Source organism: Podarcis raffonei, chromosome 1, assembly GCF_027172205.1.
Source record: "Podarcis raffonei isolate rPodRaf1 chromosome 1, rPodRaf1.pri, whole genome shotgun sequence".
In the NCBI taxonomy this organism is placed as follows: Eukaryota; Metazoa; Chordata; class Lepidosauria; order Squamata; family Lacertidae; genus Podarcis; species Podarcis raffonei.
In genome coordinates, this window is record NC_070602.1 from 11,176,885 (window position 1) to 11,195,700 (window position 18,816).

At 44.7% G+C, this 18,816-nt stretch overlaps 1 protein-coding gene across 4 annotated transcripts in view; it reads left to right on the top strand.

Moving 5' to 3' along the window:
• BRF1 (BRF1 RNA polymerase III transcription initiation factor subunit) overlaps nucleotides 1-18,816 on the top strand; it is a 199,327-nt gene that overhangs the window by 128,969 nt on the left and 51,542 nt on the right. For all 4 annotated transcript variants that reach the window (XM_053407962.1, XM_053407882.1, XM_053408053.1 and 1 more), the window contains 3 exons: nucleotides 12,238-12,299; nucleotides 13,368-13,449; nucleotides 15,538-15,593. In XM_053407962.1, coding sequence (XP_053263937.1) covers nucleotides 12,238-12,299; nucleotides 13,368-13,449; nucleotides 15,538-15,593 — 200 coding nt within the window. The remainder of the gene's footprint in view (nucleotides 1-12,237; nucleotides 12,300-13,367; nucleotides 13,450-15,537; nucleotides 15,594-18,816) is intronic.

Here is an 18,816-nt window from a genome sequence, read left to right on the forward strand (position 1 = left end):
GAATACACTGGCGCTCGTATGCTGGGGGTCTGCATGTTACAAAGGCTTAGTGTTTATGCTGGAAGGAAATATTTCCTTCCAATAAGCTATCTAGCAACCTGGGAAGTCATGGATATATAGCATTTCTAAGCTTTTAAAAACAAGTACAGCATGTCCTTGTTTCACTACTGAGCCCTCAGTTGTTCTTAGGAAAATAATTGGAAATGCTCCTTCTGTACCACTTTTATTTCTGTCTGTCTTGCACAGTTGAGCCACTGAGCAGGCTTTGACATGTGGGAGACCCCCTGTAAGGAACAGGAAGTCCTCTTTGTCTCCTTTTCACACCCCTACCTGTGTACCTTCTGCCACACAGCCCATTCCCTGTCCTTTAGCATCCCTCTGCTTCTCCCAGGGAGTTCTGTGTCCAAAATATATGGAAAGGCAATAAAGTTTTTTCCAGTTTGAGATTCTACAGTGGTACCTCGTGTTACATACGCTTCAGGTTACAGACTCCGCTAACCCAGAAATAGTGCTTCAGGTTAAGAACTTTGCTTCAGGATGAGAACAGAAATCGTGCTCTGGCGGCGCGGCAGCAGCGGGAGGCCCCATTAGCTAAAGTGGTGCTTCAGGTTAAAAACAGTTTCAGGTTAAGTACAGACCTCTGGAACAAATTAAGTACTTAACCCGAGGTACCACTATATTTGCGTTTGTTGCCGGAAGCCTATTTTGTTCTGTGTTTTGTTTGTTTCATTATGACCCTCACATTTTTTTGATGCTCCTTCCTTCCTTCCTTCCTTCCTTCTAAACATTTTTGTTGCTATCAGTGATAGCAGCGGCAGCAGAGTCAACATCAATGGCCATCATTTGCTTTTCTCAGTCTCAGTGCAGCATCGTTTCGGAGCTTTTTGTGGGGAGAAATGGTTGCCACCTTTAAAAAATGCCCCAAAGGACCTCTCCAAACGGAGTGAATGGGTGGTAAAATGGCAAACACTGTTGAACGGAAGCAAGTGTCGAGTGATGCCTGTTAGGGCAAAAGTAATCTTAATTTCACATTTATGCCGATGGCGTCTGAACTGGTGGCGACTGACCAGGACAGCTCAATATCCAGCAGGCTTTTCTTCATGTCTTGTCTATAGCACTTGTCTACGACAACTCTCCCCATGCTTCTCCCCCCTCGAGGGTTCAAGAAAGAGCACGTCCACTCTTGCAAATGTGCACCTGGAACCTGGAGAGCAATTGGTAGGGGCGGGGGGTGGGCAGGTTCAAATGAGGATCTGGCTACAAATACTAATGATTGATTGATTCAAGAGAAAAGCCAAGTAAGAAGTAAGTTAGAAGCAAGATGCAAGTTAGAAGACATGAAAGTATCTACAGTGGTTTGTGTAGTTAAATCTTTCTGATTTGTTTCCATGGTAGAATTGTACCAATTTGCTGCTTAGGTTGCCAGTCGTGTGGCCATGGGGACACTCTTTATTTTAATAATTGCATGTGTGTGGTGGTGGGGACTTTCTAGTTCTCTCATACACATGCAGAGACACACACACATTTCAAGATAAAATGGGTACATGACAGAAGATATAATACCTGGGCTGAATCTCATTTTCTCTTTTTGCATTTGGTGAGTCATAGGGTTTTTTTGACCTTCAGCTTGCCTTTTAAAAGTGGTGCTAAGGAGGTGTCTAGTGGTCAGCAACCTTTTTCAGCCGTGGGCCCGTCCACCGTTCCTCAGACCTTGTGGGGGGCTGGGCTATATTTTGGGGGGGGGGAATGGACAAATTGCTATGCCCCACAAATAACCCAGAGATGCATTTTAAATAAAAGCACACATTCTGCTCATGTAAAAACACTCTGATTCCTGGACCATACGCGGGCTGGATTTAGAAGGCAATTGGGCCACATCTGGCCCCCGGGCCTTAGTTTGCCTATCCCTGGCCTAGTGCATAAAGCCTGATCTGAGGATATAATTATATTTTCTGGCAAGAAAGATCTTAAATAGAGTAAAAATGAAATTAGCCACAGGCCATGTCTTGCTCTATAATGTTAAAGGTTTCATTAGCTTTTCCAAACTCCTGGGACTATGAAACAGGTGTGTTAATAAATGGCAGGTAGGCTAAGCAGCTTCTGTTTGACTTGCCACATGTAGAGCCAGCTTCTGTCCAGCCCTGCATAAATGGACAGTTTTAAGAAGCCAGCATGCTTTCTCTAGCCTTAAAAGCCTAGATTGATAAGAGATAATCTCCTCTCTTTTATCTACAATACTGCTTTTAATGTTGATTCTTGATTTTTATCTTATCCCTCTGCTATTTCCTTGTTGCATTTATGATTTTATTTGCATTGTTCATTGTGCCCCACTTTTGGAATTAATACGATTTGAAAAGTGAGCTAAAAATAGCCTAAATGCATAACAAATGTTGTCAATGTACTGGCATTTGCATGTATGGCATTATCTTCCTACTGAGGCTAGCTAGAACCCAAGCCTGAGCATCTTTCAGAAGTGATGCAATATTTTAAACTGAGCTTGCTCATTCTGGATATCCAATGTCAAGGGGATGGCTATTGTGCTTTTAGTGTTTCACTGGTATTTTTTGGAGCAAACACATCCTGTTCTGTCATAGACATGCTTTGCTCACAAAAAGCCTATGGCTCATTCCCTGGTATATTCGGTTAAAAGGATCTCAGGTAGCAGAAAGAACTCTGCTTGTGGCCTTGGAGACCTGCTGATAGTTAGAATAAACCAGCATCTTATAACCTGGCGTTCTTCTGATGTTTTGGACTACAAACCTTACCTTAGTGAAGAGCTCACTTGGAAAAACAATATAACTCAGGTGGTTAGGAAGGCCCAACAGAGACTCCATTTTCTCAGGGTCTTGTGAAAGAACAATGTTAAACAACAATTGATGACCTCCTTCTACCAGTCCACAATAGAAAGTGTCCTCTCATATTGTTATCACAGTGTGGTACGTTGGCTTGACAGCCATGAACTGAAAGTCTTTACAGAGGGTGGTGAACACAGCACATGATACCATGGGCTGTCCCCTGAGCCCGCTAGATGACATCGCAAGGGATCGTGAGAGTGAGAAAAATTCTCAGAAAAATTCTCTCCCAGGCATCCTCCCCTAGCGTCCCTTATCTCTCTTCTGATCCCACCGATCAGCTGTTTCCTTTCAACACTCTCTTCCCTCTTATTTGCCTTAGTGTCTTTTCCTTAGCTGGAGCAGTTTTTTGCTCCTCCTTTTCTTCTAATTTCTCTCCTTATTGCTTTAGTCTTCCTGTTTTCCCCCTTTGCAAGTTTGCTGTCTTTACCTCCCCGCTCCCAGGCAGCCTCCTTTATCTCTAGCATCCCTTATCTCTCTCCCCGATCTGCAAACGATCAGTGGCTTTGTTTCAACACCTTCTTCCCTCTTTCAAAAAAACCAAACTAAACCAAAATATGACCTGCTTTTTGCCCCTGGGCAATTTGGCTCCAGGGACCCTGCATTCGCTCCATAAGACGCGCAGACATTTCCCCTTACTTTTTAGGAAGAAAAAAGTGCGTCTTATGGAGCGAAAAATACGGTAACTGCCACACTATTTGTGCTCCACATTAGTGAATCTGAATTTCCAATTTTGCCTCTGGATTCACCTATAGGCCTTTGACCCCTGGAAGGTTTCCCAGCAGGGAAAGTGGCCCTTGGGCTGCATAAAGGCTCCACACCCAGCAGAAACACAGTCTCACCAGATCAGTCAGAGTTGCTAAAGCATGCTGGTGTGCTCTGGTCCATGGGATCACAAAGAGTCGGACACGACTAAATGAGTAAACAACAACAAAGCAGGCTGGGCCCTTTAAAATGGAAGGGCTCCTCTCACAGAAGGCAGAGCTAGCTACTGACCTGGAGCTGAAGCTCCTGTTTAAGGCTCAGCCTGAGGACTACTGCTCTACTGCTGCTGAAACAACATATGAACTCCACTCTTATGAGACCTTCAGCCTGAGCCCTGCAAGGAGCTGTCCAAAGTACCACTGCAAACTCTTGCATTGCCTCATTACTGCTGAGGCCATAATTTAAAACAGGACATCAAACAGAAATAAAACACATGCTTTGGGCTTCACTGGGGTATTCAGGCGGCAGCGGCAGCAGCAGCAGCAGCAAGTAAGTTTGAACAACTTTGCAAAAGTTCCAGTGTTGCAGCTTTAGGGCTTATATTGTTAAAGGCCAGAACAGATGTGATGTTTAATTCATAATGGCATTTGTCACGTTTGTTTCCCCCCTTTAAACAGCAGCCGTGGGGCGGGGGGTGAGAGTCCTTAACTGGGACCTTGGGGTTTAACTCTTTCCCCCAAGCCTCTGCAACAACAAAATTGCTCCCTAAGGTGTTGTTAGCCCCAGAAAGGAAGCTACTATGGACTTACAATACATGTTTGATTTTAACAACAGAAGTTGGGCTCTGTTATATGTAAGATACTTCACAGAACTGGCATTTATTTTCTTTTTTTAAAACATGGTAAGCAGAAAACGTTTTGTTGTATAATTTTTTCTTTTGGGTGGTTTGATTTCCAGCTCCACAATTAGAGCCTGGAATTGCAGGAGCACAAACCTACAAACGAAAGCGCCGTCCACAACATCTGGAAGAGATGGTGTGGCCATAAGTGAGCTCATATGCTTGCCTGAAAGCCCAGCCAAGTGAAGGCTCCCATACCACCATTATGGGTCGCAGGCCCCTTTTTGTACCGCAGCATGACCAAGCCTAAAAGCCACGGTGACTGCAGAAGCCACCCTGGAAGGCGTCAAATGCTGAATCAGCCATTTCTCCTTTCTCCCTGGCTTCTGTGGGAAGTCTTGACGGCAAAATCTGGCAGCAGAAAGAAACTGACGGGGATTCTTGAGAGACCAGAATAGGACTGGAGATGGGGAAATGCCTCAAAATCTAATTACTTCGCACTTCCTTGCTAGCAATCTCCTTCTGTGCATCTCGTTGACATTTTCGCTGCCTTCTTCCTCAGGGTGTGCTGTGTAACCTAATCCCTTTGGCAAGGTCAGACGGTTTGTAATCCAGTTAACACAATTCATGTTTTTAAACCCTCCTCCTTTGTTTTAAACCCCACATGGTGGAGTGGGAGAGAGAGAGAGCCTGGGCATGTCTCATCATCTCTTTAATTCCTCCCATCATCCCTACCCGTTTTCAGCCAAGCCTGAAAAATTGTTCTGTGTAACTTGAAACCTTGCTTTCAACATTTGGAGTGATACTTTTATCAGGACAGCTGTCACCTCATATACTCCATGTTATTCATTCTGTGGGACCTGCATACCTAAAAAGGTCTCCCATCAGGAAATGTGATTTGCTGGTGTGATGGTGTCCCAGTTTTGCTAGAGCAGCTTTCCCCACCCAAGTACCCTCCTACCATCTTAGACTGCAACTCCCATCAGTTCCAGCCAGCCTGACCATGGACTTCTAGTCCAAACATCTGGAGGGCACCTGGTTTAGGAAGACTGGGCTGGAGTGTGACAAAGAGAGGCAGCTCAAAGATTGGTGCTACATCCTATCCTATCATTATGCCTGTGGGCAAAGGGTTTCAGTTATAGATCCCTGGTAGGCAGAACTTACAGGTAGATATGTGCAGCTGTTGGGGAAATAATCGCTTGTAGGAGCAATCATAATTTAAAAAACAAGGAGGGAGGGGAGTGTAACTCCTTCTCTACTCCAAATCATAACCACTTGTGGCTCCACACACATACACACAGAGAAAGAGAGAAAGAGACATAATGGAAGACATATTTGCCCCTATTATGAATATCTAGAATAATGCTTCCCAAAGTTGAGTCTCCAGCTGTTTTTGGACTACAAAAACAGCTGGAAACCCAAATTTGGGAAACATTGATCTAGAACTATGTTTAATGTCTAGTTTCGTCATCTGCCCAGTGCTAGGGATATTGCTGTTGGTACAACAGAGTTCCCAGGTACAGACATTTCCCACACTGCATATGGATGTATGGAAAGCTTTTAATGTTTGATGTTTCCATGTGTTCCTTTATACTTTGTTGGAAGCTGCCCAAAGTAGTTGGGGCAACCCAGTCAGATGGGCAGAGTACAAGAAAATAACATTCTTATTATTTCACTGGTAGGGTAGAAAAGAAGGTGTTTGCTCCACAGACACCATTGGGGTTGATGTTAAATTCATTTTCTGCCTCTGGTGACCCCTCTCTCCTGTCACTGAGGGTCAAGCTTGCTGCTATATGCATATCGCCATCCCGTCCTCTGCATATGAGGAATCCATGCTATTTCTTGAATAGCAAGAGAAGGGTAGTGGCTCATTTTACAGACTGACTAGTGGGGAGTGCCCAGCACTGCCTGGGACATTTAGGAAACCAAGAAGTATTGTAATCTTTAAGTGAGTTTGGACCAAAATAGGTGAAGTCACTCCAAAGTCACATTTTGGTCTGCCACCTCGATTCAAAATGGCACCCAGCTTGCGAACAATGAAGACGGCTGTCCCCACCTTGGGAACCTTCAGGAATTCCTCATCTGCATATGAAGAATCCATTCTGTTTCTTAAAGTGCAACAGAATGTTGGCAGCTGATTTTATAGACTGATAGTGGTTTGAGAATGGACAAGGGTGGTGAGGCAAATAGCTGTTCATCGTGCATTTGGTTTACGTTAGTGTTTGTGGCTTAGATCTCATGTTTGGTTTATGTCTTGGCATGAAAGTGCTTATTTATGAATAGCCCAATTGATTTTCCAAGGTTAAAATCCATAGTTTGGATCATGCAGTGGAAATCTACAGCATTTCTGTTTCATTTGCAAACCCAATAATTATTGTTGCATTGAAGTTCTTGACATCTATGCTAAAGCGTTTTAAAAAATTAACCACCATGGAACCATACAGCACAAATCGTTTTTGTTTTATAGCATAGTACTTATTTAATAGCCTGGTTCAGTAAAATTGAAGTGTTCTTAACTGTACAGGCTTCAGAGGATTCCCTGCAATCCACTTAGTGGGTGGCTCTAAGGAAATCCTCTTATTTGGACATAGTTTTGTCCTTCTGTCAGAGAAATAAGAAACGTCCTTAAGGCTGTGATGTCATCAGTGCCTCTTTCAAATTATAATCTCAAATCAATGCATTCTTTTAAAGCTAAAAACAAAAAAGTCACGACTTCTTCCACTGCAAGTAGCAGTATGCAATACTTAAGATGTAGGGCTCAGTCCAGCCCTTTTAAGCTTTCAGTGGGAGAGTTTTAAGCACACACACTCCGCCGGAATCAGTGGGGCTTAAATGGGCTTAACTTTGGCTGCGCCTTGCCTGTGGTCTGTGTCTGCCCCAGCACATCTCTCTTTAAATCTTGTGTAGCTGGTCACATGATTATGAGCCTTGCATCGGGAACTCTTGTGCTCTTTGCAAATACGTTTTGTGCCAGATTCTGCACAAGAAGAAAGAGCTGGATTTTTTAACCTTCCCCATGCCCCTGCTTTGCTGGTCTCCTCTGCCTGAAGACTCTGGGTTGAGCTTTCATTTCCAGGTGGGCAGGGTGGAGCTGAGCGTTTAGCCTTGTCAGGTGAAGGAGGCCTAAAAGGAGTGAGAGAGGGTCATCTGCTGCCGTTTCCATCAGCAAATATGAGATCACATTAGAGGCCACTGGGATACTTACTGCACAGGCCTCTGGGACAATTTTCCATTTCACAGTAGGAAAGGTTAGCTATGGAGGATGCCATTCTTGTGTGTGATCAGACAATGTTCCTACAGGGCAATGAATGATTGCCCTAGAGACTCTGGAATGGTCTTGTACCCCACACCTTCAATGCAAGCTGGCATTCCCACTGTAGCTTCCTATGGCAAGCAGTTCTCCTGTTGGGAAATTAAATATGTCTCCGCATCTTCCTATGGTGTCAATGTGCCCTCTGCAGAAAGGAAAACTTTGGCAGGTGCCCAGCCATGCCGCATATGATTAAGAGCTGTAAAACAGCTAGAAATCCATTTTTTAAAGGGCAGACAATATAAAACCACAGAATCAATAGTGTTATCAAGTCCTAGTCTGGTGATAAAAAGCCAGAGAACTAATTCCCAGAGAAAACAGGTTTTCAGAGTGTACTCCCTCCCAGAGGTCATTCCAGAGCTTTGGTGCTGCTCCTTAGAAACCCTTGCTTTTTCCTACTAGTTTTCTAATTTCTCTAGAAGGAGGGCTTCTGAGCAGAGCTTTAGATGAAGATCTGAATGGTCAACAGACAGGTAGAAATGTAGTTGTTCCAAACATAGTTTTACAAAGCCCAATCCATAAGCAACAGGTATGTGAAACTGCCCTTGCACTGAACTACACAACTGATCAATCTAAGGCAAGGTTATTGATTCCTGACTGTTACTAGCTCTCGAAGGTCTTTGGTGGAGGTCTTTCCTTGCCCTCCTCCTATCTGGAATTCTGACCACAGATACGAAGGATTGAACCTAGCACTTTTTACAAGCAAAGCGTATGCTCCTGCGCTGAGCACCCCCTCCCCTTCTTTTGCAACCCTTGTGCTTATCTTCAGAAGGCCTGGGGCAGGGGGAGGGGGAGGTGGCGGCTGCAAAGGGCATGACAGGTGCTTTTAAGTTTCAGGACTGTAATTGACTTGGAGACTTGGTCGAAAGCCGCAGAAGGTGCTAGTTACGCTGGAGCGATTAGAATGGGCAGGGAAGGTGGTGGTGGGTGCGCTTGTTGCTCCTTGCCCTTGTTTAACCATAAAGGCGCTCTCTGATCTGCTTACAGAATTAATAGCCTAAAGCGTTACCTCCTTTAAAAATCCAGAAGCCTGTTTTTTACCTGTACCCTGCAGGCTTTGACTTCCTCTGGAAGGAAAAGAAGAAGAAGAAAGTTGAAACTTGCAAGGAACCACATCAAAACCATTCAGACCTGCTGTTTTAAGATCGTGGGCCAAAGGGTGGTCACATCTGTGTTTATGGAATATGGCGTTTCAGACATTTTTATTAAATATGAGAATATTGTTCAGAAACTCTTTGGAAAAGTTGAGCCGAAAGGGGGTGCCTCCCCCCCCCCCCCCAGCTGACAAAGAGCCAAGAGTCAGGAGCTCCTTTTTTCTCTCTCTCTGCCTCTGGAGCAAGCTGTTTAATGGACAACAGATGGTCATGCTCAGCAGTTAGGGCAGTTCAGCTGGTTTCGGCGATGATTGCAGCGGAGTTTGCTGTGGTACATCGGAACAGCTGTTTTTCCTTTCTCAAATTTGAGCATTACAGTGGATGTTTATTTTATAACAAAACAGTTTTGTTTAGAGGGGACATAAAACCTGGGAGCTTGGATGCCCCGCGCATTCTCAGCAAATCTTTGCACGTAATGAATGCCTGTCAGACAGTCTGAAGAGTGGCTATTTGCAAGCAGGACCAGGAGCCATCAATTACTCCCTATACATCTTCTCTCCGATATAAGTCATGCTTATTTCGGATCACTTCCTCTTAGATCCTTTTCCTGCAATTTGGCAGTTGGCAAATGACTTCTCTCTGACTGCCACTGATGGAGGAAACAACTGGCACCAAATTCCAAAATTAGTTTAAAATTAAAGTGTTGACATAAAAACTGTTCCACAGTGCATGGAAATGGCCTATTTTCCAACTGGCATATTAAGGATTTGTGTGCGTTTCAGGCACTTTCCCCTTTTCTGTTCTACAAAACGCTAAGAATAAATTTGGGAGGATTAGAGTAGGAAAATATACCCCAAAGCTCAAACCGGTTAAATTAACTTTTTTGTGTGTGGGGAGTGGGGATGAAGAAATGTAAATGACCCAAAAAACTGAATTTAGTGCTGCAGAAAGCATTCCCTAATCAGCATATGGTTTGCCTATTAATTTTTGAATAATGACTTTAAACAAGAGTAGGCAGAAGGTTGCTAGTGGCCCCACTGGTAGGCCACCCTCTTCTGCCTGCTGGTTGCTGTGATTCCTGCATAGTATGTCAGATTAGGGGGACCTCGAACTGGTTCAATAAAGCACTTCTTTTGTCCTTAAGTGAGAATTTATACTTAGGTAACTCTTGTATGAGTGAGCCCCACCATTCACTTTAGCAGAGGAGGCATCTTAGTGCACACACAGCCTCTCCCACACTTGAACTAATGGGTCTGATGAACTGTACCCACGGGTACTAAAGGAGCATGCAGATGTAATCTCAGAGCCTCTCTCTGTAACCTTCGAGAAATCTTGGAGAAAAAGTGGACTAGAAGCAGGCAGTTTTTGTCCCCATCTTTAAAAAGTGGGGGAAAGAAGAAGACGACTCGGGTAGCTACTGATTGGTGAAAACTCTGATCCTAAACCTCCACAGCCTTGCGACTATACTCATTCATGAGAAAGTATTTGGGACTAAACCCCCAGGAGCAATCCGTACCTGCTGTCATGCAGGACATTTTCAGGAGAATAAAAGGCTAAGGAGTAAACCCTATACAAATCCAGAGTGCAGTCCCTAAGGCGGTTGAATGGCACCTTGTACACCTCCTTCTGGCAACTCCTGCAGCCAAGCTGGTGCCAAACGTATTGCTCTGCTTTCCTTTGGACCACATCAGTGAATCCAAGGGGGAGGGAAGATTTGGGCAGCCCAGGACCTCCATACACGCTGCCCAGTCTTGCACCCCGGGGAGGTCACTTCGGTGCTTCAAAGACAAGAGTGTGTAGAACGCTTGGCTAAGATGGGGGTTCATATCGCCACTTTCCAAAGTGAGTGACATTGGGCCAGTCACCCTCTCTTAGCCCAGCCTAGCTCTCAGGGGCATTGTGAAGCTGAAATGCAACTAAGAGAGAACTGTGTACGTCAGTGGAGGTACCATAGCTGGGAAGGAGCCATAGCTCAATGGTAAGAGCATGTGCTTTGTTTGCAGGATGTCCCAGGCTCAGTCCCTGGAATCTCTTAGTGTGCCTGAGACTCTGCAGCCACTGCCGGTCAGAATAGAAAGGACTGACTCAGATGGGCAATCTAACGCGGTATAAGGCAGCACCCTGTATTTCTCTGAACAATTTGGAGGAAGTGTGGGATACAAATGCAATAAACAAATGATGGGATGTTGCTATTCATTAGGCAGGTTGTCTGTCTTAATCTTCAGGGGAAACTAGTCAGGGGAATTGTCCCACTCCTTCGCTTCCCTGCATTTCCAATCAACTGCAGAAAAAGCATTGGGCAGAGGAATTCCTGCTCCTTAGCAGGATATTTTGGGTGAACAATTCACCAAGCTGTTGCGTGCACATTGCAGAAAGCTAGCACTTGGTAAGTGGGTATCTGAGCTCACTCAAAGTTGGTAAAAAGAAATAAATCTATGGGACTAGCTCTGCCTTCTGGGTTATATGGTCTCGGCGGCCACTCCCAGTCACCAGTCCAGCTGCCGCATTCTGGATTAGTTGTAGTTTCCGGGTCACCTTCAAAGGTAGCCCCACATAGAGCGCATTGCAGTAGTCCAAGCGGGAGATAACTAGAGCATGCACCACTCTGGCAAGACAGTCTGCGGGCAGGTAGTTCAATGCTTCTGAGAATTGGCAGCGTTGACAAGAGCTTATTATGCCTGCTTCACTTCCAAGGATTGAGTGTTATGGGTCTGTGTTTCCCCCCTGTAGTTGTAGGTTTGAAAGGGGAATAGGGGTCTCCTAACACTTCTCAGCACCCTCGACAAACTACAGTTCCCAGGATGCTTTGCGGGAAGCCACGACTGTTTAAAGTGGGATGAGAGTGCTTTAAATTATAGTGCAGATTGGGCCTCAGTCAAATGCTCCTTCTCAGCTGCTGTACTCCTACCTAGGTATCTTACAACTGTGTCACACACATATGTATGTTCAGCAATACACAAAGCAGATGCTGCGATTGGGCTGCATTCGCGCTAGTATTTGCCAGTCACATGAGGCAGGGCAGCAGCTGTTCAAATGTTGCATGTCCTTGACTTGGAGGACTTTTTAAAGTTCCTAACCTCTGATTCCATCACTTTGTATTTAATTGAGTGTTTGCCATTGAATCATATTAGCGGTGATTCGCAAGGAGGCAAGGTGGGGGCGGGGGCCAAGCCCTTTTGGTGTCTTCTCCTCACTAATTAACTTCAGTGACAAATTGTGTTCACACAAGAAACAGCAACAATAGAAGAGTATCGTTAGGAAAACCTCATTTCTCCCCCTTTTTAATTTGGACGGGCCCCATCTTGTGAAAGATTGCTTTGTTAGCAAACCAGTTATCAGAAAGACCGCACTTCCGAGATGATTAAAGCCAGGGTTTGAATCGGAGTTGATTTGGAATGAATGCACACCCTAATTAAAATTTCTGTTGCTTCTATTTAGATGAAAATACTGGAGATGGTGAATTAGATCTAAGTGGAATTGACGACAGTGAAATAGATATGGTAAGAATGCTTCCTCTTTCTTACTCTGCCCCCGCCACCAATAAAATTGTCTCTGCATGCAATATGCATTTTGTTTTACCGGGAATAAAAAATATCTGCTTTATTCTGCTGACGATGCATGCCACAATCGCTTAGATTATTATTTTAATTTTAATTGGTGGTACCAGCACCAATAGCAAGACATTAGAGCAACAGTGATGAGAAACCCACACAATGTCAGGTGTAGATTACAGATACAGAGCACTGGCATAACGTTTAGTGGTTGTCTGCAAGAATGACCAGATTTTTACAAAATCAAAATGCTTGTAGTGTGTTATCAAAATGATGTCAAGAGAGGCAAACACTGTAGCTTTTTTTCTTTTTAAGGCATGCTATGGTTGGCTGTAGAGTCAGTGTTTCTCAAACTTGGGTCCCCAGCTGTTGTTGGACTACAAATCCCATCATCCCTAGCTAGCAAGACCAGTGGTCAAGGGTGATGGGAGTTGTAGTCCAACAAGAGCTGAGGACCCAAGTTCGAGAAATGCTGCTAGGTGCTCAGGGATGAGGTACTTCCTTGTTGGTAGAGTGTTGCGCTTTAAATATGTGTTGTGAAAGGAGGAGGGGTGGATTTAGACGGCTCTGTGGTACCCGCAAGAGTATCTCCTCCATACATGCAACTGTAAATAGTTCATTTAATGAAAGTGGTGACTACAGTGCTGGTATCAGGGAGCCCTGAGGAGCTCTGAAGAGTGTTGTCTCCTCCCTTCCCTCCCTTGGTCCTCTTTTCAAGATTGTCTGCCAACTGGATCTCCTTTGGTGGCTTCTCCTTTCTCCACACCCCCAATCCTTCTTCACCTATCTCATTCTATAACCTGCCTCGACTGCTGCCTTGCTCCCCCTTCTGCTCTTTGCCACACCCATGCCTCTTTCTCTCCTCTCCGTCACGCGGAAGCCCCAGCCAGGTCAACGGAGGAGAGGTAGAAGCGAGGAGGTGATGGAGTGGGCAGCAGCTGATGGGCAGAGTTCCTATGTCTGCTGCTGAAGTACAAAAAAAACAAAACACTTACCTTTTCCCCTTTTGGTCCCTAGTATATACTTAATGATTCCGAAGCCAAAATAAAAGCAGAACTCTGGATGAGGGAGAATGCAGATTATCTGAAGGAACAAAAGGGTAAGCCAAATGAATGGAAGTCTCTTTCGGGTGAGTCATGTAGTGAAGTCTTGAGGCTGAAAACATTCAACTGTGATTAATCACTTCATTGTAGACCTAATTCTGTTGCCTTTCAACAGGGTTTCTAACAGTGCCTTAGCAACCAGCGTGGTATAGTGCAGCCTTCCCCAACCTGATGCCCTCCAGATGTTTTGGACGACACCTCCCATCTGGTCTAGCCAGTCTAAAACATCTGGAGAACACCAGCTAGGGGAAGGTTGGTGTCGTCGATAGGGGATCCAGTTAGGACTGGGGAGGGGGAGAATCCCAATGCAGCTGCAAAGCTTACTGGCTGATATTGGGGGGTTGCTACTCTCGCATTGTCTAGCCTACCCCACAAGGGAGGATAAATATGTGGGGGTGCACCCTGTACTTTAAGCTATCAGGATGAAGGGCAGGATGAAAATGAAACCAACGCTGGTTTTGGCATATTGTGGCATGACTAAGAGCGAGCTGCAAGCAAGCAAGATGATTTCAGATAAACTTATTTCCGGAGGGGTAGCTATGTTAGGCTATTGCAGCAAAACCAACCAGTTGTTTGTAGTATAATCATAGTGCCGTGCTTTACATCCTTGATGATAGGGTTTCTGAGATAATAGTCCAGTCCAGATGCTGTGCTGAACTATTGGTTTTGCTTGCATGCATGAGCCGCAGTGCACTTGAAGCTCCCCCTCCTGTCTTCTCCTCTGGCACAGCTAAGGGAAAGCTGTGCTAAGCATCCATTGTCTAAAACCACAGTTCCTTGTTCCATCCAAACTCAATGAACTCTAGTTAGCTTAAGCTCTATTTTGTTCAGATGAGTCAGGATTGGTGGACACTAAAAAAAACTGGGGTGAGTGGGGATGAGAAGGGTGGGGGGAAACAAGCCAGGATCAAATTGAGACTTAAGATCATGGGTTATTTTCAAAACATAGTTTAAACTAGCTAGAGTTCCCAAAGTTTGGATGTAATGAGGAACTGTGTTTAGTTTAGAAACAGAAGCGAAAACTTCTGATCTTGTTTCATGGCTGCTCCAGAGGAGGAGTGGGATCATGCAAGCTTAAGGCACATGAATATTGTACTAAAACATAGTTTGGCATTGCATCTGAACTGGGCCAATGTATGCAAAAAGGCTTCAAGTCATATAAATATAAATTGCACTTGATCATTTGCTACATGTGTATTCCATCATTCCTCCAAGGAGCTTTGAGTAGTGTTTTAGCCTCACAACGACCCCGGCCCAAGTTAGGCTGGTAGAAAATTGTCTTTCTCAATACATCTCAAGGAGTTTCATAACTTCTTAGGGATTTGAACTTTGGTTCACCATCCCCTCCCAAATGCTGTAGCCATTACATGAAGTTTGCCTCTTTGAAAGGAATTCCATGCAGAGCTTGACAGTTTGGTAGGGGGATTTATTAGACAACTGGTTTTCAAATCAGTTTCCCCCCTTTCTAACTTAAAGGCCCTCTAGGCCAGGGGTGGACAGGCAGTAGACTATGGTTTACCAGTCACGTTTCTCCAGTAGACCACTTAGTATTTTCTTGGTGCTGAACTAGGCCTTAATCTGATCCAACAAACACCTCTTACGTGCATTAGAAAGAGTGCAGTATCATGATAACCAAATGATTAGTTATGCCTTAACTCGTTCTTCACCAGCCTGGTGCTCTCCAGATGCTTTGTGCTGGCTGGGGCTGATGGGAGTTGTAGTCATGTTAGGAGAGGCGCCTTAACTTTAAAGAAATCCCAAACATGCACTCCTGCTTTACCAGCTTAGCATATACCAGTGGGTCACTTAGATTTTGGGTTGCTCTTTTTATAAGTAGATAATGGAACATGAAGCCAGCCTTTCCCTGCTCTAAAGCAGAGTTCTCTGTGTGTACTTCAAAATTTCAACTGTGCAAAGTACTGTGAAATTCTGTGTGCACATATAAAATTATTTTATTCCATGATAGAACTCAGAATGACATACATGGGGTTCCCTTAGTTAAGTTGTCCTTAAAACTAGTCATAGTCTTCTACTAGCCAGATTACACTTGTGCTTTCATACTACTTTTTTGTGTCCTCTTCCAGAAAAAGAAGCAAGGATAGCGAAAGAGAAGGAGCTTGGGATTTATAAAGAACATAAGGTAAATAAACTCTTTTGAATAAGTAGACTGAAAATGTACGTGGATAGACAATTTTAGTTCAGATTCACCATGCTCTTGGACCAGGCTGATTTAGAAAGCACAGGGGCAACCCAAAGATTAACTCAGAGAATCAGAGAATTGTAGAGTTGGAAGAGACCCCAAGAGTCATCTAGTCCAACCCCCTGCAATGCAGGAAGCTCAGCTAAAGCATCCATGGCAGATGGCCATCCAACCTCTGCTTAAAAACCTCCAAGGAAGGAGAGTCCACAACTTTCCAAGGGTGATCTTTCCACTGCTGAACAGCTCTTACTGTCAGAAAGTTCTTCCTGATGTTGAGTCGGAATCTCCTTTCTTGTAACTCAAGAGCAGGAGAAAACAGCTTGTTTCCTCTTCCACGTGACAGCCCTTGAGATCTTTGTAAATGGCTATCATATCTCCTCTTACTGCCAGAAGAGCGTTCTTCTTTAGTAAATCTAACCCTGCTTTGCAATAGGTTAAAAGGAAAAATCTTCCTTACGTGACTTGGAAAAAACAACCTTGAGATGTGATATAAAAGCTTATATAAACTCTGTTTTGTTAAAATTCATACAGTTGCTTTTCTTCTTCTTTTACCTTGTAGGAGTAAATATTTTTAAACCATCTTTTACTCAAACCTCCCTGATCATTAAAAGGAAAGAAAGTAATCCAAGCACTATTTTCTCCAATTTTTTGTTTTTTGTTTTACCTGAATACTGTAACATGTTTTCATCGTGGAGTTTAGTATACAGTGGTGCCCCGCAAGACGAAATTAATTCGTTCCGCAAGTTTTTTCTTCTTGCGAGTTTTTTGTCTTGCGAAGCATGGTTTCCCATAGGAATGCATTGAAAATCAATTAATACGTTCCTATGGAGAAGGGCTTTTCTCCCCACCGCAAGCCTTCGGGACAGGTACGGGAACAGAGGGGAAGGCGCGCAGCGCTTCTCCTCTGTTCCCGGGGCTTGCGGTGGGAGGAGGTTTTTTCCTCCCCACCGCCAACATTCAGAACAGCATTCTGAATGTTGGCGGTGGGAAGGAAAACCCTCCTCCCACCGCAAGTCTTCAGGACAGCCATCCGAAGGCTGGCGCGGGGAGAAGGTCTCTCCGCCCCACCGCCAGCCTTCGGAGGAGCCTTCCGAAGCCTGGCGGTGGGAGGAGGTCTCTCCGCCCCACCGCCAGCCTTCGGAGGAGGTCCGAGGACAGTGGGGAAGACGCGCTGCGCTTCCCCGCTGTCCTGGAGATTTCCCTATGGGCTTTCGTCTTGCGAAGGAAGCCCATAGGGAAATTCGTTTTGCGAAGCGCCTCCAAAACGGAAAACCCTTTCGTCTAGCGGGTTTTCCGTCTTGCGAGGCGTTCGTCTTGCGGGGCACCACTGTAAAGGGAAATCTTTGGGAGGGCTTTTCAGGGATTATGTCTGCAGAGAGAATGCATCCACCACACTAAATATTTGTGTTGCCTTACTTCCTGTGCCTGGCATCAGGTGGAAGTGCTCAATTGTGAACCTCTTCATATCCTGCATTTGCTGAAGCTTCACGGGTTGTTGTTCTTGTTGTTCTTGTTGCTGCTGCCATCAAAACAGTTCTTACCTTGGCAGTAGCAGTGACAACATAACGTGGTCAAAACCTGATGGACTACATATAACACATGTCTTGGTTACTAGGCAAGAGGGCTATTTTTGAAGCAAAAAAAATGTTGCCCAAGCAGTTGCCAGTGAACTGACATTAGATAGGCAAGCTTTTGGGAGACATCTGAGACCCAGAAAAGCCCTCTTCTAATTAATTGATTGAAATTGTACTGCTTTATAGTTCAAGAAATCTCAAAGCAGTTGACGTCCCAACAAATGCTGATGTGCAGTAGAATATATAAAAATACAAATTCCACATTCCATAATAGTAACATTCCACATTTTGAGGCAAAGGCACCCACACCAGCCAGCACTCTTCGCTGCCCTCCTCTCTGTAGAATGAATGGAAGGGTGAGCGTCCATTCAAGAGGAGAGGCTTGGAGACAGTGGAGACAGGAACAGAGCAGGAAGTGCAAGGCGTCTTTTGTATACTGTGGATGTTTAGGGGAAAATTTACTGAGTCCTTTCTTAGCGGGTATGCTGATGGACCCTGGCATAGGGCTTTTGCGGCTAAGAAATCGTGTATCTTCCCCTATCTGCTTTACATATTTGTGGTTTTGCATATAGAGCAGGCTTCCTCAACCTCGGCCCTCGTTTTTAGCCTACAACTCCCATGATCCCTAGCTAGCAGGGCCAGTGCTCAGGGATGATGGGAATTGTAGTCTCAAAACATCTGGAGGGCTGAGGTTGAGGAAGCCTGATATAGAGGAAAGGGGGAGGTTGCTTATTCAATAGAACTTGGGCTTTGCATCCCAGCTTCACTTCCTGGCACTGCCTAGCAGGGATGGAAGATACTCCTTTCTAAAACCCTGAGAGCTGCGCTCCAGTTGTCTGACTCGGAACAAGTCTGCTTCCTATGCTTCTATTGCTGCATTTAAATCGTCCTTAATTCCCCCATGACTGAGCAGCTTTTGGGTTTAATGCAGTATGCGTCTAGCTGTCCTTGTTGCTTTGACTAGCACACGCCATTTCTCAGAGGCTTGCATTAACCCAGCCCCATTAACAGGCAGGTTTCCAACTCCATGTATTCCACTTGGTTGCCTTCACTGATCTGTGGAGTGGCAGTCCTGTGGGAACTCTCGAACACAGCTCTCTACTTTTACTTAAACTGCTGCTGTATCCCTTGAGCTTTTTGTTGTAATGCTACTTGGTATTTATGTTCCATTCTGGCTTGCACTCAGTCTTTGTACCTACTTTTGCTGGTGGCGGGGCAGTTTTAGTGAGAATATGCTTCCTTAATATTTTATTTTTACTGAAACAAAACAAAACAAAAGCCATCCTCTGCGACTGGGGGAAAAAATCTAGACTTCAGCAATAAAGGACTTGCGTATTGTAGGGAATCTTCAGCAAGGGAAGCCTGGAGGAGGAATGTGTGAATGTGTGGAAACCAGGAGCTGCAAGCTAAAAATATTATCAGCCTTTAGCATAGGAAAGAGGCTGAGAAAATGGAATATGACTGAAGGGAAATGCAAGCAGGTTGGAAAGAGCAACTCACAGCACGATCCTATCTATGCATGTCTCCAAAGTCATGTTGTCAGTCAATCAGTCAGTTACATTTTGATGTTCATAGCCAATGGCCATTAC